We start from the raw sequence: 24413 nt of genomic DNA, 5'->3' as shown, positions 1-24413 counted from the left end.
ACCCTTGAACATCCTCTCACGGTATTTCTCTTACAAAACCATTAATTTGCTGGTTTTAGTAGTAGTATTTATTACTATTTTAATATCTAACCCCAGCAAGGGAAAATTTTGAAAATCAAAGTGTCTTGTGGAATGTATTATTAGATCATCATTTAGGAGACTCTGGCTTTATTGGGTTTTTATTTTACATCACAGTGAAAAGAAAACCATATTAGATACCTCTGAGTTTGCATTGTGTTATCTACCATTTTCTCTGATTAGCAAGAATGTGGTAAGCTTTGGCAATGGCAAATTAAGGGAGGAAAAACCACCTAGCACCAGCTAAGATAGATACTGATAAATTAATGTTGCATCAGATTATGGTCTTGTGTCTTATCTTATTATGTTTTATGGTCTTATGGTGAGAAGCAAGTTCTTGCTTTTCTTCAGTCTCTGATGTGTCATCAATCATCTCTGTGACAATTCACTGTTGAAGAAAACATGATGTCAGTACTCTATGGTTGTAAAACATTGTGTATTTTTAAGAAAAAACTCCATCTGTAGAATTCTCAACATTTTACTCATTTGCAGATCATTTCCTGTGCTGATTCACATGGAAAAAATGTTATTTTCCACATATTCCAAGCATATTACGTGCAATTAATGTATTCCCATCAAAGTCAAGTATAAGTAATGCAGCAAAAAAATAAAGCACTTTGCTTTTAAAAATATATTACTTTAAAGTCAATCTTTCAAATCTGTGTTTTAAAGAGATATATCATTGTTTTTATTGTATCTTTCTTTGTGTTTCCAAAGTATATGTAACTGTTTCACTCCATTCTTAACCTTAACTATGGCACAAAATTTTAATCAAACACCTGGGTTTTTTTGGCATACCTGTTAGAGCATGTTTGCCTGGAACAAACTTGCAGGAAGAGCAGAAAAAATTGTGGTTTGCAATGTCCAGTAATTGTCAAAACCAGGTCCTTCTGGGTCATGCCACCTCTGACATATATGCATTTATGGGTGTTCTCAAGGCAACTGGGTTTCTGGTTTGGATGCAGATTCTCTGAGCCTTTGCAGCTCTGGAGGTAAATAACTCAGTACTTGTCCTCTTGGGGAACTAACCAGATTGCAGTTAGAGAAACAAATAAACAAATAAAAAAGATAAACAAATAAACAAGTAAAAAAGGTAAAACCAAAACATGGCTGTAGCATAGCTTCCTTTCAGTCTATTAATCAGTAGTGCTTAAGCAGTGAAATTGTGTTATCCCTTTAGAATTTACTCACTCCTACCACCGTCTGTTCTGGTTTAGCCAGTCATTCTGGAGGTTCAGACAGCCAAAAAACTACCATGAATAATTATTTCTCACTTCATCTTTTAGAAACAGCCTGTATTTCTTTATTTCACTGTGTAGTTGTGGCTGCTAGAACTTTCAACCACTTTTATCGCCAAAGCTGTATTGTAAAATCCTCCAGAAAGTTAGGGTCAAGGTTGATAAATTGGGCAAGCTTTTCAAATGCAGGAAAAAAGGAAAGAAAGAGGTCTAGATTGAAGCTATGAAGCCTTTTTCTATTAGATTCTGCATTTGAACTTCTTCTCTTAGACTATCAGTAACTGCGACTAATAAGTACTGGAAAAACTCCATGGTTAGAGGAAGTGTTTATATAACTGTAATTTATGTGGATGTTTATTAAATATAGAAAAATTTCACAGGAACTATGACACAGTGCTTTCTGCCTCCAGTCTGATCAGCTCTCTCCTAAAAAATATGCTTGACTTTTTTTAAGCTTGCTGCCTCATTTCATGAAGCAAGAATTCTGGTTTGGTCCAAACTTGCCTATATCCAGCATTATCCAGGTAGACAAAGGTGCAGTAAATGGTCACAGATTGATCACCACTTTTTGGCAGCAAGACAAAGTAGAAGTACTCCTGGAAGCATGACTGTAACTGGCTTTTTCCAAGGCTATGGTAGTTTGGAAGGCTCTTTGGACAGAGATCTTGGAAAAAACAGAAGCAAAAAAAGGCATTTTTATTTATCTTGCAGGATGAAGGATAAGAATAATGTTATTCATTCAGTCCTGCCCTCCACTCTTCCTAGTTTCTCTAGCATCTCCCAACACGGATGACCTTGAGGGAAGAAATTTGTGTTGCCACTTCATCAGAACAGAGTTGTCCCCTGTAGAGAAGGGTAAAGAGCTTCCAGCAAGGGAGACATACCCTTGGAGCAGGGCTTGTGTAGTCACAGCCAAACCTTCCAACATCTATTCTCCAGAGACATTATTACTATTACACCATAAATTTGTTTTATTTATGATTAAGAGTTTCCCTACTGAAAGAAACTTTCAAAAGCAGCTGAATCCTTTTTTTTGTCATTTGTGAGGAAAAATCATAAAATCATGCCTGACCAATCTGATTGCCTTCTATGATGGCATGACTGGCTGGGTAGGTGAGGGGAGAGTGGGGGATATTGACTACCTTGACTTCAGCAAGGCTTTTGACACTGTCTCACATACATCCTTGTAGGCAAGCTCAGGAAGTGTTGGATGAGTGGACATTCATATGGATTGGGAACTGGTTGAATGGTAGAGAAAGAGTCCAGTTGGAGGCTAGTTGCTAGTGATGTTCCCCAGGAGTTGGGACCAGGTCCAGTCTTGTACAACACATTCATCCATGACTTGGATGAAGGGACGGATGCATCCTCAGCAAATTCCCTGACATTACAAAACCAGGAGGAGCAGCCCATACCCCAGAGTCCTGTGCTGACATCCAGTGAGACCTGGACAGCCTGGAGAGTTGTATGGAGGGGAAGCTCCAGAAATTCAACAGAGGCAAAAGCAGGGTCCTGTGCCTGGGGAGGAATAATCCCAGGCACCAATGCAGGCTGGGAGCTGACCTGCTGGAAAGCAGCTCCATGGGTCCCAGTGGACAACAGTCCCAAGCTATCCAAGAGCCAGCAGTGTCCTTGTGACCAAGAAGGCCAGTTGTATCCTGGAGTGCATTAGGAAGAGCTTTGCCAGCAGGCTGAGGGAGGTGATCCTGCCCTGGTGAGGCCTCATCTGGAGTGCTGTGTCCAGTTCTGGGCTCCCTGGGCAAGAGGTACATGGAGCTCCTGGAACACATCCAGCGGATGGCTACAAAGATGATTGGGGGCCTGGAGCACCTCACTTAGAGGACAGGCTAAGGGAGCTGTGGTTGTTCAGCCTGGAGTAAAGACAGCTGAGAGGGGATCTCATCAATGTTTGTAAGTACCTGAAGGGGGTTTGCAAGAGCTCAGGCTCAGCAGTGCCCTGGGAGAGGACAAGGGACAACAGGCAGAAACTGAAACAGGAAGATCCATCTGAAAATGAGGAAGAACTTATTTACTGTGAAAGTTACAGAGCACTGGACCAGGTTGTCCAGAGAAGTTGTGGGATTTCATGTTACAGAGATATTCAAGGCCCACCTGGCCATTATCCTGTGCAACCTGCTCTAGTAGAACCTGATTCAGCAGGAGATTGGACTAAATGATCTCCAGATGACATTTCCAAACCCAGCCACTCTGTGATTCATTGAAAAAGGGCCATTGTGTAACCTTTTCAATAACTGGTACCAGGTGCCATCCCATATATTACTAAGTGATCTACAATCCCTGCCTCTACCTCCTCCTTCCTTCCACTAAATTTATTCCTGGATTTAGGACACTCCATTTCAGTTGACGACAATGAATGGCTCTGGGCACTTTTGAGAGTCAGTGTGAGTGAGAATTGTTTATCTCCCCCTGCTATGCTAAGGTTTAGGGGAAACAGAAACATTAGGGTTTTTTTTAACACACAACTTCTAAAAAGTGATGTAAAATAATAATTTTACCCTATTCGATTGAAACTGAACCTGGCTTATCCTACAATCTCTTTCTGGAGTTAATAAGTCTCCATAAGCATAGACCTCTCCACTTCTGAGTGGAGTCCTGTAAGAAGGGCCAAACAAAAGCCTTCTGGAAATAAGTACTAATTTACCCAAACTGCACAGTATGCATTTAACTGTTAGCTATAGACCAGTCAGGTATAGGTAATATCATCTGGACTCTCCAGAATTTCCCAACAGTGGATATTCTGTCTGTTAAAATAAATAAAGTGGGAATAAACAGAAGTGAAGACCTAGAAACAAAATGGTATGTGCAGTATAGATGTGCTCCATCTACTTCTACTCCTATTTTTTGATAAACGTGGCAAAAAATGTCCAATTCATGAAGTCCCACATTTGTAGAAAAGCTACAGGGAGCCACACATTATCCCTGCATCAAATCATTACTTTTCTTTGTTAACAAAGAGTTAAAACATGCTTTCAAGCAAATATTGAAAAGAAAATATTTAGTTTGTTTATCCTCTGGGAGGGCTTCCTCCTCTGAGATGAGGCAAGAATGTTATCAGTAAATTGGATAATCAGGAACTGCTTAGCTGAGAAAAGAGGGTGGAAATATATTGTAAATTCTAATTTGTCCTTGAACAGCATCAGACATGTTTCACATTTGTTACAAGATAATTTTCAAGCTCACTTTAATTTGGGGGAAATTGCTATTAATATGAAACTGCAGTTAATCCCTCAGTCAAAAGAGACTTTAAAAAATGTTGACCAACATTAGCCTGTTTAATTAGATGGAAAACAATAAGCATTTCTAGCACATCTACAATTAATATTTTAATATTACGTTAGCCATGGTGATTTTTAACCAAAAAATACATTAAAACCACCAAACACCCTATTAAGTAGTGAGTAGGCTCCTGGTACTATTGCTCCTGGTATCAGCTCTAGTGAAGAACATAATGGCAAGCTCAAGGTTTTTTAAAGGCCAAGGGATGAAGCAGAATGCAAGTGGGGTTTTTATGTCCTGCTATGTACTTTTCCAGAGCTCACATGGGATGTTGGATGTTTACAGATAAGCAAACTAAGTGCATCTTCTTTCAAGCTGACCTTCTTGTAAAAACGTTATTTTTCTCTTTAGGGTCCTTATCTACCAGAGTGTGACTGTTATGTGGATAATTACAATGCTGAATAGCTGACAAAAGCATTATCCAGAAGCAAAATTATTAGAAGCTTTACCTTACTCTGAGATGCAGAAATCTTAAAATGAGGCACTTAACAGAAATGCTTCTGCAAGAAATAGCACACTGCCATCATGTAGAGTAAAATGCCTACCCACATTTGCTTGTTGCTGTCCTTAATATAGAATGATGTCTCAGAGAGCAGTGATCCTTGCGGCTCACATGGATCACCGCATGTTTTCCTGCTTTGGTAATAGGAATGCAAGTTACTGCAACTTCACCAATGCTCTTCTCTGGTCTGCCAAAATTTCATTTCTCCAGGTGTACACAATACGGAGCTGTTTTCCCCCTTGACATAAGTTTATCTTGTACACTGAAGGATGCTGCAAACACATGAGTCCTGACTTTTCATTCTGACGACATGTTCAGTTAAAAATGGCATGTAGCTGAAAATTGTGGCTTCACTGTAGTTTACTTTAGAACATGCAGGGAGTTGTCTGTGTCCATCATTTGACAGAAGTTTTTCTCATTCATTTAAATAGTAATTGGTGCCACATGGAAGTGTACCTGTAGGTGTGCTCTAGGCCAGTACTGCTATGTGTCAAGTAATGAATTGTTTCAGGTTATAATATCTGTTTACAGAAGCAAGGTGAGATATTGCCTTTCTTGCAGTGTTTATTACACTGTTAAAAATTCCAATGTGGAGAGCGCCTGGGTACCAGGTTTTATTGAAGAAACAATGACATTACAGATTTTACCCTCTTTATTTTTTCTTACACTAACTTCCTCCCTCACCACCAGCCTTTCATTCCCTAAGTCTCCCCTTCCCTTCATGGAGGGGTCACTACTAGTGACATTGGGGCAGAAATTCATTTTTTATTCCTGCTGTGATGCTGCTTGAAGTTGCCCATCTCAGCCACAGTTCCTGGGCAACCCCTGGCTTTGATGTCCATCACTGAATGTCCATCACTGATGTACAACATTGATGTCCATAGCTTCCTCATCTTCAGGATCTTCCTTCATTTCCCAGATCCCTCCCCAGGCCAGGATCTTCACCTTTGGCCCCCTTCTTCTTTCTGAGAACACTTTCTTTCAGGACCTTTTGGCACCAAATATTCTTTCTGGAAACCAAGCTCACAGTTCCTCCAGCCTAAATAATGTATGTGCATAAGAACAGCACATAATCAGCCTTTTAACTAGTGCTCTGGTCTCCTGTCTCTTTATTAATTGCAGGATTTGGGATACACTGCTTATTATCAACATTTCCAGCAGCTAATAGTGGTTGCAGCTTGCAAGTAGCAGCCTCTTGTCTGAGAGTTCAGGGGTTCAGTTTCACACATTCACCCATGCACTTACATAGCAGTTACCTGCTGCCTGTTCTGTTCACAATTTCACCTGTTCTTTGCCAGTGACAGCTCCTAAATCTTAATACCTGTATTGACATTCAGTTCTGTGCCGGTACCTTCTGACACATTGATCTGCTCTTTGCTGGACTTTTGTTATAGAAAGCTGTGGCAACAGCTTTGTACACTGTACAACTGTACAACAGACAGATAATACCTGACAAGCCTTTTGCTGTCCCTCTGGGTTTCACTACCCTGATAGTGGTAGGCACAATTATGGTGGATGTTTATTAAGGGTTTTGGACAACAAACCACATAGCCATGCTGGTCCAATCCACATGTGTAGATGAGAAAATCTATGGTTTGTGTTGGCTTGGCTGGTTCCTAATGGAAGCCAGGGTGAATTCAGGTAGGGCAAATACTGTCTAAATATGGACAGATTATGAGTGATGCATTGAATTATTCATGTTGATTGATAAGATCTTAAAAAGCAGATCTTTGGTGATTTTGATTAATGATTTAATTATTTAGCAATAGAATGAAATTTCAGCTTAATGTCCCTATTTTTTTCACTGTCCAGATTGACCCTTGGGCGGGTAATGTTCTTTTTACTTTGCTGAGCTACATAAACTTCTGTAAAATCACTTGACAGAAGTTTTTCTTATTCATTTAATTATTAATTGGTGCCTTATGGAAGTGTACCTCTAGGTGTGCTTTAGGCCAGTACTGCTATGTGTCAAGTAATGAATTGTTTCAGGTTATAACAGTGAAGGCTGGGATTGCTTCTTTGACAGTTGTAAATGAAGGGTTTTTACTGCCCAACCTGTGTGATTTCACTGAAATCAGTAGCTATTTCTGGAAAAAAATTACAAACACCCCACCCCACCTCACTCCACCCCAGCCTGCACTTGGTGTGAAAGGTTTGAATGTTTTTCCATTGCTTGGAAATCAGAAAGAATTCACAGAAAACAGGAACAGAAGGGGCTGCTGAGGCAAGTGGTGGAGTCACTGTTCCTGGAAGTGTTTAAGGAAAGACTGGATGTAGCTTTCAGTGCCATGGTCTGGTTGACAAGGTGGTGTTAGGTAATAGGTTGGATTGATGACCTCAGAGGTCTTTCCCAAACTACTTGATTCTGTGATTGTATATTTCCCATGTGGAAAAGAAACTGAAACACATTTTGCTATAAAATGTGGTTGTAAAATTCTGAAAGGTAGAAGCACATTGTGACTGACTGTAGAAATAAATTCCCTGAAAACTGATCCCACCAAAATGGTGTAACTAGCCAGTTACTTATGGTGGTGCCCTGAATTCCCTCTAGTCCAAGCAAATCATGCTGCCAATGCACCTGTAGCTTCTGATAAGATCCTCCTTAGCTATGTGTGATCCAAGGGAAGAAATGGCTTTGGAACAGAAATCTGTGCATGTGGCCAAATCCTGACCAAGCACTAGATTTTGGCCATATGTAGTGATCTTCTGTTGCTCTATTTCCTATTTCCATCATATATGTACATATATATATAAAATAAGAACTAAACATTTTATAGTTCTAATTGATTTTCCTGATCTTCTGACAAATAGCATCTCTCATTTCAAGCCCACTGATCCACTGATGATGATGGAGCCACATAAGCAGCAGGCTATGTAAAAAATCCATTAGCAGAGAAGACAGGACATCAAATCCCTTTGCTGAGGACACACTGTTCTTTTGTTCTGTAATTCTTTTCCCACATTTTCAGCAAGCTCACAGTCCTGGTCTTCCTTTCACATTATAGATTTTGTTCAGATTTCTGGTTTCTGTTTTGCAGCTCCTCTGTAATGGTACAAGGCCCTTGGAAGATAAAGGTTTTGGCACATGTGAGCAGCCTTAAAAAATTCAACTGCTTTTTCAAAGTGTTCAAAACACAGGGAAAAAAAGGCTGCATCTGATGGCTTTTAATTTCAAAACATGTAAGAACACAGGTGTGAATAACCTGAGCCTGTCAAAATGGAGATCTTGTTTGAAATCTGACTTTCATCATCTTCACCTCAGGAAGAGTTACTTAAGATGCTATGTTTACTAATACTACTGAGACCAAGATCAGCCATTCATCTCTGCTTGTCCTCATTTGAAAAACACACCAAGCTTAATTTCTCTGTGTTCCCTTGTCCTGTTTAGTTCTGCCACCATCCCCTCACACAGTCAAGTTTATGCCTATCCTCTCTGAAATATTTTCCTTTTCAGCAAAGCAGCCCAGTTCAAGGACCTATAAGCACAGGTTCATCAATCTTGAAAATTATCTAGAAAAGTAGGTAACAATAAAGCAGTGCCAGTTTGTTCAGAGCACAGAATGTTAGACATGATTTAGCATGTTTAGTGTTTAGGGGACAGGGACTTTTTCTTTCAATAATAGCTGTTAGTTTATTTACCATGATGTTCCAGCATCCTAATTAACATTTAGATGATCAAAAACCTGAGATGATATTTTAAGAAGTGCGGAGGTGGAAATTTCCTTTCAGGGATAGACTTTTATAGCAAAGCTGCTGAATATGTGAAAAATGCATTTTGAAAAAAATTCTTATGGCCAAATTTTTAAAAGGCTTTATTTTAGCAGAGATATTTTTCATCTCTATAACCGTCTTGCAGAAAAACCTGCCTATTACTGCCTCATTTTTTTCCCAGCATGTCATTTCTAAAGAAAACTATGCCACTAGGAAGTCAATTCTAATTTTATGCACTGTTATGTAGCCTGCCTACACATAAGGCAACTTTTCTTGCTATTTAAATATAGGATATTGTTATGGAGAAACTGGGGTGGACACTCAAATGGACCCACACCTCTCAATGAGATATAATCTAAAATTTATTCATTTGAAAGGATAGGTACCATGATTGGATATCAAGCCCCCCTCTACAGAACATAAATACACAAGCTCCAGCTTCTCTACACACCCTGTTTGGTTTAGAGTGGCACAAGGTAAACTCATGGGAACAGGACACTTCAAGCAGTCAAGGTATCAGGTCAAGACCTAGCAGCTTGCTCCCAGGTTCAGAGGTTCCTCCTCTCATGTGGTTGGACATCCCTGTACAACATGCCTCATCCCAAGAAATTATAAATTTAACATGCCAAATCCAACCCACAACTTAATAAAGAAAAAAATGTCATTACTGAAGAGTAGATCTGTGTCCATCAATTTAAATTCTCAATCAGGTATCTGGCAGCAATGACTTCCAGTGTTCAGCCCTCTAGGGTGGCTGGGGAAATCTGTGTTCAGGCTTTGATCTGTGGCTCACCTGATGAACAGGTGAGGATCTGAGCCTCTGTACTCTCCAAAATGCCAGCGTGGGAAAGTGATGGGGCAGCTTCAGTTAAAAAAATATAATCAGAAGGGTGACAGGCATTAGGAGAGAGTGTAGTTCCCAAGGTGGCAGGAGGCACTCAGGGAAGCTGAGGCTGAGGAAGGGTGAGAAAAGGACTTCCCAGCTCATTCTTACAAACCAGCCTGGTGGTTTGGATGAATTAGGTTCAAGATTTTAACTTTAAAGATCTGGATGTCTCATGTAGAAAATGTTATTTTCTGATCTCCTCACAGCTCTTGATTGAGATAGAGCAGGAGAAGGAGAAAGGTTGTCCAGCAGCAGCCAGCCACAGGGGCAGGAAGCTGCTACAGAGGAATTTTTAAAAATAGTAATCTCTTTCAGCATTAGAGCTTTTATGCAAAACCAATTAATTAAAATCTAAGAAGGGGGCATGAGTGTAGAGTGCACAAAGGCTTAGAGAGAACTGCAGAGGCACCAGTCCCATTTCGGGGATTTCCTCTTTTTAAGGGGACATCCTAAACCCTTCACTGCTGCAATACTGGCCCAGCTTGCTTAAAATTCTCCATTTGCCATAAACTTTGGCATGGATGAAGCTTTCTGGTGACAACTGTAAATGCATTTAGGGAGAAAGGGGCAAGACACTCATTATTTTTATCAGCCTCCTACAGCAGAAGTTGAGATCTATGGAAATTATGTTAATCTAAAATATATTATTTTTGAAAGTTTTAAGTCAAAACAATTTCTGAGTGGTATGTTCCTCTCAGCTGGAATAATAAAAAAATTGTGTTTGGGTCATAGCTAGATTAGCTGGAGGTGACAGTCTCTCTGTGTCTCTTTGCCTTCCTCTTTCTCTCTTTCATAGACCTGAACGTTTTTATCCTCTCCTTTCTGGTTTTTTCCCCCACTTTGGCGTAAGTGCCTAATATAGTTATGTTTATACAGCCAGTATAACATCATGTTGTTACCAACATCTGCAGTTTTCTTTGAAATTTCTCCAGGCTGTAGGGCTCGTTCTCCCTCTCCAGTTATTAATCTTATGTTGAGACTTGGAGCAACAGGCAAAAAGCATCAGCCAGCAGTGCTGTGGCCATAGCTGTGCTGGCAAAGGGGTTGATACAGGTTCCTTTTGTGTGCCTGTAACAAGAAGATTCTCATTTGCATTCCTTAGGAAAAATGTGACTTTCCTGAAATGCACAGTAGTTACTAAACTGCTTTTGTAAGGAAACACAGAAAAAAAAAGAGTTGGAATCAAATTCTGCCCTGTTCCCTCTGTCTTTCTCTGCCTACAAATATTTCCATTCACCTATATTGAGGTGTTCTGTTTCCATTTAGGCTTCCTCCAAAAAAGATTTAAATTTATAAAAGTGATGCAGTGTGTCCTTTTAGTGGTATTTAAGGTCATATTATCAGAACAGTTTAAGATTCAATTTTCCATGACTGTTCTGGAAAACCTAGCCACTGGTTTAGATATTCAAATGGGAGCTGACCCAGTCACAGAGTATTTCTAGTGAGGTGTTATTAAACATGACCTGCTTCTCAAAACAATGCATCCTTCCAGACCTTGGTGCCTCGATACATTAGCTGATATCTGAAGAAAATTACTGGGCAGAACCAAATTTTTAAGTTTATTTAAGACCTACTCAGTATTCTGGCCTGAAATGTACTCCTTTTTTCCAGTGAAAAAAGTTTCTTTTGTCTGTTTTGCCTTTTTTGCCGTTTGAAAAAGGAATACCAGCCTCTACAGACTTGGGAGATAGTTGATACATTAATGAATAGGACACAAAGGACATTTATTCTAATGTCTGTGTGGTTTTTTCTCTGTATGAATTTCATAACCACATAGGCACTATTTCATTGACCAAAGAGGACACGTTAAGTGTTCATGAACGCTATAAGTCAGCTAAACATGTCTAGTAATTTCCATTCTAAATCCCCACTTTTAGAATTTTCAATTTTTATAGCTTAAACACCAGCATCTGGGCCAAAATAATACTAGTGCAACCTATGACAGTTTTACCCTTTATTCCCCTAAATGAGAGCCATCTCATACAAGTTTTGGCAAGGGACAAAGACAGTGAGCCTGTAAGAAAACTCATGAGGCCGTTAATCACTTTGTATTTGGAATGAGGCTAATATGGGACTCAAGAGGTGATGCTTAAAGACACACACTGACTGAGGAAAGTAAAAAATAAATGTTGAATAGAACTGCCCATTCATCAAACACTGTCTGCTCTGTTTGGTGAATGAAGAAGTAGTGTGCCTTGAATAAAAATCGTGAAAATCACATCCCCAGACCGCAACCAAAAAGCAACTGAGCAGAATTTTGTTCTGTCCTGCTCAGTATTTACCAACCAGCTTAAGTAACCTAAGGGTTTTTGCAGAAAAAGGTAGGAGAGATGATTACTTTTTGAAGGTAATAGCAAAGCTATCAGAGCTTTAGTTTATTCTCCCCCTTTGAGTGAAAACCAGAGAAAAAAGTAGTTAGGTTACTCCAAGTGGAGCTTAATTCTTAAGCCTTTAGTTCCTATATTTCTGATCCACCACTGACTGAAATTATTCCAGGTGGGCTAAGATGAGCGGTGACTACTGTATGTGAGCATCAGTAGCTTCCAGCTTTGCTTTAAGGTTGGTATAGGGGAATATCTGCTGCTGGGAATAAACAGTAGGCTGCAATCAAACCATCAGCTACTCAGGGGGACAGGAATCAACCTAGACAGTGTCAGTCAGGCTTGCAGATCATCAGTGTGTGTTCAGCACATGTCCCTGAGGAGACTGTGTTAGTGTCTGAGACTTCACTAATTGGAACACTGCACCTTCCAGACAGTGCTTTAACCAGCTCAAATGTGAACCCTCTCCTTACCCTTCCCCTGCCCTATGCTTCAATCCACAGAAAGATTAACCCAGTGGGAGTAAGCACGCCACAGAGAGGCTTTCAACTTCAAACAAAGCCTGGTACCCTCTGGCAACAAAGGAAAATTATCCTCAAATAGTCTCTATTGTGTTGTTGTAGCTATTGCTATTATTGTTACTATCTTTGTCACTGTATTTTTATTTTTTTTACTTTTATGAGTCATTAATACCACTTATTTTCTAGTATTTAATTATGTTCAGACCAAATTCCTAACTTTCTTATGATTTCCAGGGGAATTTATTGGGAAATAATGTTTCAACACATTGCTATATCCTGTGCCACTATTTTAGGCATAATGAAATAACTCTCTTATACCAGTGCATGACTGTGGATCTGTCACTATACTCACTCATTTTTACATAACATCCTTGCAAGATCCGTGTTCTGCCTGCTTTTTCATTATCTTAACCTACCAAATGTCTCCTAAAACCTGCCCCATTCAGGCATCTGCATGGTCAATAAGTGTGCATAAATAGGAGGCCAGAAATTGATACAATAAGTGAAACCCTGGTCTCATTTACACCTGTACTGAATGCAATCTCTTATCTGTGACGAGAGCTGTGATTGTGCCTCATTTCTGAATCTCAGAAACTTTTGGGTCAGGTACATTACCAGTATGTAGTTATTTGATTCCTGGCATGCACTAGTTTTGAAACAGCTTAGCCATAGTTCTCTGAGTGATTTAGCGTAATGGGGAAGAGAAACCGAAGAAAGAATTGTTCTGTGGGGAAAAAAAAAAGATGTTTCTTGTAGAAATGCCATTTTCAGAGCTTGAGATATGGTGGTTGAGCATAAATACAGCATAAATGATTCTTCTCCAAGCTCCGTAGTTATTCCTCAGTGGGAGGCAGGGAGACGCAGGGAAGTTTTTTCCAAGCTAGCCCCACTGTAAACCAAGTAGTTAGAACTGAAAATGGGTTGAAGATTGGAGCTTTTGATAGTTTTGATTTTGATTTACAAAGCCTTCTTGTAGACTCAGGTGGGTGACAGAAATACTTTTCCTCTCTTTGAGCCACTACTTAGCTACTCAGATATAAAAATATGGCACTCATCAATGGAAATACAGTGTTGTTCTTTTGTAATTATCTTACTCGTTTTCACATGACCACAGACTCCTGTTCTGAAAGAGTTGGGGTCGTTTTTGAAAGCAACTCAGATGCTTCACATTCATTTTGCACATCATTTGGGCGCACAATTGTTTTGACAGGTGTGTATCTTCTGTAATCACATGGTTAAAACATGTAAGGACCAACATCCACCTTGTAAAGCTAACATTAAAATGACTGGAAAAGCATAACATAGCCAGCAGGAAGGACTGTGAGATTATCTGCCTCTTCACAGCTAAATCTTAGGAGTAACTTGGTACAGAGCAGCATGAGTGGAGAATTGGACCCGGTGTAAGCACTGACGTGTTGCATAGGCCAGCTGTGATGTCATTTTCCTTTGCTCATTCTGCCCTATAAATATAATGAAAAACTGTCAGGGAACTACTCTTTTCCCAGTGCCAGTTGTTGATCACCAGGAAGGGTGATTCAGCATTTCATCATCAGTAATAAAAGCACAAAGCCACAGAAGTCAATATTGGTTTGGGCATGTGTAATTGAAAAGAAACTATAACTGAAAAAATCCTCACAGCACACTAATCCAAGTGCAACCATGCAGGAAAAAAGGAACAAATAAACAGGCATGTGTTCTTCTAAGAAATCCTGTGTTTGCTAGGAAAAAAAGACCTCAGAAAAAGAGGGTAGAAAGGATGTCTGCACGCACTGAAAGGTGGCTAAAAGGGGCAACAAATGGGGAGCAGGAACTGACTCCACTCCCTTGAAGTCCCTGGAGCACCCCCCACACTCAACCCCATTCACTCCCTATCACTCCAGCAGGCTCTATAGGAAGGTGGGAAGGATCTTGGTTCCCTGTCCTAAAGGAAGCACACAGGTGAAACATCTGAGCCTGGCTCACTGCAACAACCTCAGCCTGCCTTACCTGGCTTGCAAGTGGCCACTTCAGACACCTCTTCCTCTGAAAGTGGAACACAAGGCTTGGGTTTTGGCAACAACTTGATGAAACCTTCCCTGAAGTGCTTCTTTCTTGAGGTAGCACTTCACTGAATGAAACTGGCAGCATGTACATAACCAATGAGCTCAATGAGTACTTTCAGATTCAGGATCCTTCTGACTAATATTTATCATGTCTGACTAATGAAGGCTGGTTAAAATGTCAAGTGTTTTTAGGGTTTTTTATTGCTTTGTTTCATACTGATTCTCACAGTAGATAAAATGAACAGATATGTTGTTTACTTGTTTCATTTACACAGTCCTGTAGGGGATAAAATAGTTGCTGCAGCATCACTGCTTCTGCATAGTTTAGGAAGTGTTATGGTTGTATGAATAAAAGTGACTGTTCCTGCCTGGAAGCAAGCAGACTTGGGTCTGTCATTTAAGAGTAGGTCCTCACTGAAGCTAATACAGAACTACATTTGGCCTAGTGGGAGAATTCTGCTTCTTTAAAGCAAAATTTCTGCTGTAGCTCCCCTACCTGTGACACGTAACTTTTCTACTGACAAGGGAGGAAAGTATAGTCAAACTTGTGGCACCCTCACTGCCCCACTCAGGGACATGTAAGGAGCCCTTCCTGCACCCTCTGAGCACTGGCCCAGGATGGTGAGAGCAGCAGTCCCTGGGAGCAATTGTCAGTATTGTTTTGAGCATGTGTAATTGAAAAGAAACTATAACTGAAAAAATCCTCACAGCACACTAATCCAGAGCAACCACGCAGGAAAAAACCACACAAACAGGGATGTGTTTGCCTGTGGATGGGAAATGGCAAAGGAGATGGGTTAACCCTCTCACATATGCCTGGAGCTAACTTCATCCACAAAACCTGGGCCTCCATTGATGGCCCAGCTCCCAAGAGCTGCTCCAGAGCTTGGGTGCTCCTTCAGTGGCTCCCTCAGCCATGCACAGCCACGCTAAGACCTTTCAAAATAACAAAGGGGTTTTGCTTGGTGTTCATGAGACAGAGGACACTGTTGGTCAGATTATCATATAGCAGAGCATAATCCAATATAAATCTAAAGGCAACAACACCCTGGGAAAGAGCCTGGGGGACAAATGCCTAAAATGGAAAGGCTGTAAAGAAAATAGGTGTACAAATGTGCATGTTTAAAAGCAGGTAAGGTTAAGGCAAAGAATGCTGCCAGTATTTGCTCTACTGCAACTGACCCCATCAGCTCTTTCAGGTCACTTGTTTAAATGGATGGAAACTATTGATTTTGTCTAATTCAATCTTTGCTGTGCATTTCCCAGGGACAAACGCTAAGCACGGACTGCGCTGTAAGGCGTGCAAGATGAGCATCCACCACAAGTGCGCCGACAGTATCGGGCAGCAGCGGTGCATGGGCAAGCTGGTAAGTGAGCAGCCCAGGGCAGCTTGTGCTGGAGCTATTTTTGTGTCCCTGAACCCCAGGTGTGCATTTAGCTGCTGCATTAACAGAACCCACACCAGATCACTTTACTGAGGCGGGAAAAGCGAAGCCAGGTGGTGCCCTGCTGTCAATTTGGGCGATTGCTGCTGCACAAGGATGGAAACAAAACCAAGGCACAAATCCAGTCTGCTTTGTGGATGTGAAAATACAGTTACAGAATACAAATTTAGCTAGCTAACAAAATTAATTACCTTGATTTCAGCTGTGCATTCTGTAGTGTAAACCTCTCAAAGAATGCTATAAATTAATCATAGTATTTCAGTAGGGTTTAACAAATGAAAAATCCTCCAAATTATGTTTTATTGTTTTCTCCACAGTTAGGGCTTGAATAAAAAAACATAATTCACCTAAAAAAGAAAACCAAGGGATATTTCTCAGTAAGACACAACAGAGTTTGAAGCAATCTCTCAGCAGGAGGGGCTGGGAAGAGCCTGCCCCCGTAAGGACACAGCATTTTAGTGCCTGGATTGCCTTCTAAGCAGCAAAATCTTGTGATTGGCAATGGCAGTACACTATGTCTGAGACAATTCTAACCCACCTTGTTGACTATTATGGGACTATGGTTCCTTCTGGTTACTTTTGGAAAAAGAACTTGGAATAATACCAATTGGAATATGAAAAGTGAATAATACATAGATTCATGTTTCAGATGTTCTCAGAATTGTTGTGACTTGAAGACATTTGAGACAACTGAGCTAAAACCAAACAGTTTTACTGTGTTAAGTGATGGGAAAATGCAAGCACTGACTTCAAAAGTGCTACAAACCCCACCTTTCACTGGAAAGATCTTTTCTGTCCAAGAGGGCTCACTGAAAGCTATTGTTGTTTACATCCCCAAGTCAAGTCTTCATAATCATAGTTGTAGTATGAGGCATTCTGGTATAGGAAGTTGGTCTGTGAAGAGCTGAATGACAAGCCCTGGATAAGGCAAATATTGTCCCATGTTAATTCATTCATGCATGTCTTGATTCCAGCCTCAGCTCTTGTGGTTACTAGTTTACAAAAAAAAAAAAGAGATCATATTTACGTCAGGAAGTTGTCAGCAAAGTCGCAGGAGTTTTGTGAGTTCATGCTGATGCTCTGAATCTAGCTTGGGTGCAGACAAAGGCTGAAGAATCTGGAATTTATTCCTCTAAGACTCCAAGACTATCAGTCACCTCAGTCTTTTTCAGTCCTTTCTGCAGCTCATTACCTGAAGAACTAGTTGTCTATCAGGTTTTGATGTACACTGAACAGAGGATATGGAAAATATGCACATCTCTTCAAATCTTCCTCACTTCTCACTGTGACTAGAAGTTCTCACAGCCTGCAGACATTAGAAATTGGAGAGACAATTTGTGAAATTCCAATGTCTTGAAGGCATTAATTTTGAGTACTAAGAATTTGCCTGAATTGAGATACGTTTTTTAGAGCAGCGTAGGCACCATTATTTGCCATATTATGGTATTCTTTAATGATATAGCTTGAGTTTTTATGGTGCATTTTTCTACACATCGACACTATGGGAATATCTGATAACAGCTTAGAGAGCTTCTTGACCTTACAAGACAAAAGGAAAAAAAAAGCAGTGGAAGCTGCAGTCAGTCAGCAGAAAACCTTAGAAAAACCTGTAGGAAGGTTCTAAATTCTTTGGGTTTCACATATGTGTATGTGGGAGCATGAGGATTTGGAGTTAGGGTGGGGAAGGATAGTCACATGCTTAACAAATACAATACAATGCAAATTCACATTATATAAGAAGACAGGGAGAGGGAAACTACCCAGAACTTCTAATGATTCAGCACTTCTGCTGCAATTAATTAGTTTTGCTTTTGTGTAAGACAAAAGAAAAAAGAGAGCTGAAAATTAGCCCCTCATTCCACACAAATATAGAATTTTTTTTTCTAGGCAAAAAATCAAATAAACATCTGATCTCTAAACCTCACAGCGACTGAACAACAGGAGGCAAATTTCCAGCCTCACCACAATGTTCCACCACTAACCAAAGAGCTGAGGCTATTTCTATTTCATCAGCCAAGGCAAGCAATGCACTTCACTCATTTTTGCTTTTTCTCCCTCCAGCCAAAGGGATTTCGACGGTACTACAGCTCACCACTACTCATTCACGAACAGTTTGGCTGCATCAAAGAAGTGATGCCTATTGGTAGGTTTTGACTGCTTTTCCATTCAGTCTTCCCTTGGCAATGCTCTGCAACAGCAGCGGCAGAATTCCAGCCATGGTCTTTACCCTCAGCAGCCGTCCAGCTCCTTTCGGTGACTGGATGCCCTTCTGCCACCTCAGGAAAGGACCACTTCAAAGATACAAAGCTGGAAGAGGAGAGGGTGTGTTCATTGTGTGTTTCACTCAAAACCTTGTGTGCATACGTCTTAGCAATTACCCTGCTTATCATAACAACTACTTGAGAGCAAGGTAGGAACTTAGGAGTGAAGAAACGCCGAAATATTGAGATGCGGGTCTGAGCTGGGAAAAAACAGGTGAAAGACAGGGAGATCAAAATAGCAGGGGGCATTCAAATCACTGGTCCAGCTTTTGAGGGATGCTGCTAGGTTCCTGTCCTTTTTCATCCATATTTCTTACTTTCCTCATATTTTTCCTTATTGATCATGTCTACACATTGTCTGAGTACTTGAAAGACCACTTGCTCCTCACTGTAATACCAAATTTCTGAAAAGAAACATTTTGAAATTAGGAAGTTAAGTTTATTCTGGAAAATATTTTTCCCCACCAGTATTCTAACCAGGCAGACCTCAAAGTGCAAAAAAATCAAAGCCAAAACTAAGCGGTCCACTTAAAACTACTTGTCTGATGACATTTGCATTCTTACTGTCATCAGTTTAAAAAAAAATAATTACAATGATTTCATTTAAGTTTCTCTTTCTCAAAAACACCCATCATTTTTATCAGAAGTAATAGAAACATTTCCAATAAACTCTGTCTAAAAAATGAGGTGTGCTTTCCTCCAATCAAAATCCAAAATCTGTTGCACTTTCTCAGAACTTTGGCTAAAGTTTCCCTCTTTGTGCATAGCTCTACAAATGTACCATTTTCTACATGCCCACAGCCTTGTGTCACAAGGGAAGTTGAGGTCTAAGAATGAAGTATGTAGAAGAGAGTTTGAACTGGATTTGCTTGTTTCCCACAAAGACATCCATTTCTCTTCTATGGGAGATTATTTTTGTGGCTAGCTATGAGGGAAAGCCACTGTTGAGAGCAATCTGAGAAGTCACTGGTAGGGACAAACATGGATTAGAACATCCTGGTAATCTGTCTTCTTTACCACCACATAGGTAGCATCAGTGATGATTAGGGAAGGAAAATGGCAGGTGAAGAGAGACAAGGCAATGGCCGAGAATGGAAGAGCCAGGATGAGAGGAGGATGATCTTTATGGGAGTAGAGAGGCAGCAGAAAATTGATAGCAATTCCATTAAGTTCAACACTCACTTTTTATCAGCATGGTCTCTCAAATTGTTTCTAAGCATACAGCTCAACCTCTTGGTAGAGGCATGTGTTGCTCCAAGTTAAGCAGGAACGTGGCCAGAAATATCCTCAAGGTATTGATTGACTGATGCGTGTTTTGCTCCTTCTGTTGCAGCCTGTGGAAATAAGGTTGACCCTGTGTATGAAACTCTTCGCTTTGGGACTTCCTTAGCCCAGAAAACCAAAAAGGGAAGTTCTGGAAGTGGGTCTGACTCTCCCAACAGAAACTCCGTAAGTATCCCAGATCTTTCTTCCGTTTTCTTTCTGGAGGAGCTACAGATAATCATTCACGTGAGATTGTGTCAGAGTTCACAAAACTTATATTTCAAACCGTAAAAAAACCTCTAAAATCTTACTCTCAGCTTCATATAGGGACCAGAAAATTTGTTATTTTTGCAAATTGTATCTTTTAGATGACTCTTGAGAAAAAGAGAAAAATACTAATTAAATTAGTAAACTGTTTTTATCAGATTGGAAAAGGAAATATTAATCTTTTTATTTTGCATATCCATATAGAAGTGTAACTGAGATATTGAACTGTCAGGCTGGAGCAGATGCATAGTGCCTGCTGTTGATGGTGGCCATTTGCCCTTCATACAAGTGATAACAATGAGTTGGAGTCCTCAGAACCTAGATTTAAAAGTACATGATCCCAGTACAAGCCCAGAAAATTTAAGACACTGCTACTGCAACAAAGCAAGGGACTGGGACCTCCACCCCTTTCCAGTGCAGAATCATGAGGGAGGCATTACAGACTGGGGCTTCTCTCTCCAAACCCCAAACACAGACAGGTGTGATAAGGCTGTTCTATCCAGACAGGGAGGCTTTAGCCTTAATGTTTGTCATTCACTCCAATCATGAAAGTCACTGTCTTAAGGACTATGGCAGAAGAGGTAGAGAACAAGGGAAGTGATAGTTCTTGTGGCCATGCCTTTGCTATATCCATACCTTGTTCAACAGTAAAAATTGCTAATTTCTTCCTTATCCTAGTATTGGGATCCACGAGATCAGAAGCTCCTTCATGGTATTGAAAGAACATTTCCTACCTTCTCAGTCTCTCATAAACAGGCACTTAGACCTATGTTTGAGGTTCTCTTGCATTCCAAAGAGATCCCCTCCATGCCACCCCTAGCTCCCTCAAAAAAATAATAACCATAAAAAGAAAATCACACCTGAATCCACTGGAGGCTAAAACTGATTATCATCTCTAAAAATCAGGCCCACATTATCTGACAACCTCTTCTACTCACACCTCATAGGACAAATCACTGGGCACAGAGACATGAGGAGAGTTGGTCTCCAGGTCTCAAAGCAAATATTTATATGCTTCATATCAAGTCATGCTAATATCTGTGTATGTTACAACATTTCCCTGGCATTTAAATGCATGCTCATTCATATGGCTCACCTGTAATCTCAGGTGGTATAGGTGGACTCTAAACAGGCACCAATTCATGTCAGATGGGAAAGAAAACAAACTCATTTAAGCAAGAACTAAGTGAAGTCTGCAAGGGATTTATTAAAGGACATGTCCTCTATCCACCCCCATTTGTGCCTTAAAAGGAATTTGCTAATTCCCTTTTTTTTTAAACCCAAAGTGACTCTACCTTCTGTCGCATTATTACATTTCTTTCTTTCAATTATTTAATTTCCTTTGAAACAAAATTTCTACAAATGTAATTATTGCTTTCTACATCAATAAAGTTTATGTTGAATTATAAATGAAAACTCGAGCATAGAAATCACTAATGCTGTGTCAGCTTACTCTAGGGAGCTGATCATAACTAGGTGGGGTGTGGGCGTAGAATTGGGAACGCAAGTTCGTTACAGGAATTTCTCCAGGGTATTGAAGCTGAGAGAGAATGTAACATGTGTCAGCATACAGGAAATAGAGCACATTAGAGAATTGAATCAGCAGACCTGAGAAACCATAAATTTTGCCAGCACAAGCTTGTGGATCGAGACAAGGATAAAAAAACAGGGTAGACACAACCCTGAACAAAATGATGGAGCTGAGGACCTTTAAAACTGACGTGTGACATGGGAGTAAGTACTGACCAGTGGCTGCAACAGGGATGTGGCACAGAGCCCTTAGAAGCACGTGTAGTTAATAACTCAGAGGGACTACGACCTTTCCCCAGTGATCCTCACTTCTGGGCTGCTCTGCTCCTCTCTAAGCAGAAGCAGCAATGCAGCTGTGAGGCTGTGCTGAGTCCCAGCCCTGGGAGATGGAGTGTGCTTCAAGGTTCTGCCACGTCACCAAACCAGGGACACCAGGGATGTGGGGACACCTGGGATACTACTTCACCTTGCAAGTGGTGTCCAAGCTGTCCAAGGCCTCGCTCTGGGTCAGCACAGCAGAGGTGCTCCTGCTGAAGGTGATGAAAAGCAAAGGTGACTGGCTTAGAAGCTGTACCTTGCCCCTACAGCCATGAAACTTCCATACTGCATGCAGTTCATGTAGACAGCCTCTACTCTCTGCAGAGACAGCCACCTTCCTCTAAACTAGCCAAAGTATTTTTAACATGACTGAGCTGTGTGGACGTACTCATTGATTTTTCCGCCCGGATTCTGCATTTCCCATAAAAGAAAGTGGCCATATGCTCCAGATTTACTACCTACTGCTTGCTTCAAAACTGTGCTTCTGCAACCCACATTTATACAAAAAGGCACTTGAGGTGATGTAAATGTGAATCTGGTTTTTGTTAGTTTTTTGTGGATCGGGTCTTCTCAAAAGCAGCTTTGCACCTCTATCATTTCTATATGACCATTTGTCATGTAGTCATTCAGTGAAAAATCATTAAGGGTAAATGAGGTTGCCTCAGAAGATTTTGGATGAAGTAAATACTAAAGAGACAGTCACTACACATCCCATATGCACTAGAACTTAACAAAATAATATTAATTACTAATCAGCAATAATGAAGCTAATCTGTGAAAACTGAGGAACATGTTGTAGCAATGAGCTGAAAAATAGCTGGGACTTAGTCCTTCAACAAAGCCAGTCTTTCTCTTCTCCACCCAGCAACCAGAATCCATAGATATGCTCTGCACTGGATCTGTGTAAACTTTGCTATTGCAATGCCTCCTCATCCTCGGGTGGCCTATTTGGGCAAGATGCAAGAAAACATGACCTGCTGCAAAAGGCTGAGTCTAAAAACAAGGAGCAACAGAGCAGCAAAGTGCATATTCTTAAAACAGCAAGGAAAACAAGATAGCCACAAGATGCCTGTGGCACAAATCTGGTTTCAACCCCTTTGTTCATTGGTTTCTTTCGTGGAGAAATAGCTAAGAAAGTACTGGATAGGAGAAATAAAATTGTGAAAACACTTTCTAAAAAAAGCTTTGCTGTCAACACTAGTAAAAGGGGAAAAAAACAACATGTAAAACCTATAAAACAAGTCAAATTCTGCTCCCTGAACAAAACCAGAAATGTTCCTGTGATACAGGCACAGGACTGCAAAGCAATAGAGCAAACTGTGTGTACAGTACAATTGTAGAGTGTCATACAATAACATTAAATCCTTCTTGTGTCTTAAAATCTGTGAGCTGGAAAAAAAATAAATCTTGGGAAAGATGATTTGGAATAAATTTACATTTATTCATATTAGAGAAAGCACCTGACTCAAATTCCATTTTTGGGTTTTTTCTGGTTATCAAAGACATAGAGAGTTCAACAACCGAAGTTTTGTTAAGGTCAGACTTGCACAGAGTTGCTTGGAGCAGCTCCTAATTCCTGTTGGGCTATACAAGGAGAAGCTGACTACCCAACCAAGGAATCTGTATGCAGAGTATACTTCTGAGGCTTGAGATTATGTCATCCCACGTTTTCCTATGCCCTGGAACACTGGGTCCCTAATCATGACTGACATTAATATGGTACAGAAAAGAAATCATAGTAATTCTAAAAGCAACACTTAGGTTTCAATTTCCCTAACCATACTGGCCAGATGACTGTTTAAAAAGAAAGTGAGGGCAGATATCTAAAGACTGAGTTCATCCACTTCGTTGCACTCTAGCTCTTTCTTTTACAGCATTTTAACAAAATTAAAATGACCCTTACATTACAGTTATTTTACTGAATAATGTATTCAGAACTGATATATTAAAATTCAGTAGTTTCAACTAATGTTCAGTCCCCTGGATGATAGCTATTTAGTATACCTGCAGAATCTGAAAATCCCTTCATGCCCTTTCTGTTTTGTTCAGAGAAGCACATTGCTCAACTTAATCCTTTGTTCCTTAACTTTCACTTTATTTTGTACTGCAGAAATCTTTTGTGCTCCAGACTCCAAACTTGGTCTGGAATTTTTTTCTGGGCTTCCCCTGCTCCCTGTGCAGTAGGTATGTGCTGTGCATCATCAGATCCAATTTTTCCTTCCATCCCGCTAGGCTGACTCTGCTCTGCTCTCTCACCACTCAAATACTGCGTTTCCCAAAGGTCCTTGCTGTGGTTTTATTTCACTTCATCAGGCCCTTTTTCTGATTTATCCTGTCTCATTTGCTATTTCTGTCCCTGCAGACAGCTGACTTGGTAGAAGTTCCGGAGGAAGGCAATAGCTCTGCAGGCACCCTTGACTTAAGCAGAAAACGAAGCAACAGCGGTGAGTGCCCCCAGGCCAGGACAGCCCCTCCAGGTGAAAAGGCCCATGTACAGCCTGTTTCAGACCAGGGGTTATGGCATGCACAGGTTTTAGCAGTGTTCTGGTTTCCAAAGCAGGAGGTGAGTTGGGGCAAAAATTTGGGGAATGCTTTTTGCCATTCAGATGAAATGCAAGCAACCACTTTCCTTAATGTGGTGTGTCCAAAAGTGCAACTGGACAAGGTTCAGGTCCATTCCCTATCTCCTATATTGACTTCATGATCATGACTGTAGACTTAACGTGCTTCGCTTCC

General features: G+C 40.5%; 1 protein-coding gene across 2 annotated transcripts in view; it reads left to right on the top strand.

Moving 5' to 3' along the window:
• Window positions 1-24413, top strand: part of STAC (SH3 and cysteine rich domain) — a 71960-nt gene that overhangs the window by 28021 nt on the left and 19526 nt on the right. For both annotated transcript variants that reach the window (XM_054636453.2, XM_077178561.1), the window contains 4 exons: window positions 15860-15960; window positions 18100-18181; window positions 19633-19748; window positions 24040-24121. In XM_054636453.2, coding sequence (XP_054492428.1) covers window positions 15860-15960; window positions 18100-18181; window positions 19633-19748; window positions 24040-24121 — 381 coding nt within the window. The remainder of the gene's footprint in view (window positions 1-15859; window positions 15961-18099; window positions 18182-19632; window positions 19749-24039; window positions 24122-24413) is intronic.

Source organism: Agelaius phoeniceus, chromosome 1, assembly GCF_051311805.1.
Source record: "Agelaius phoeniceus isolate bAgePho1 chromosome 1, bAgePho1.hap1, whole genome shotgun sequence".
In the NCBI taxonomy this organism is placed as follows: Eukaryota; Metazoa; Chordata; class Aves; order Passeriformes; family Icteridae; genus Agelaius; species Agelaius phoeniceus.
Note: the sequence above shows the minus strand (reverse complement) of the source record. Positions and strands in the feature narration are given on the sequence as shown.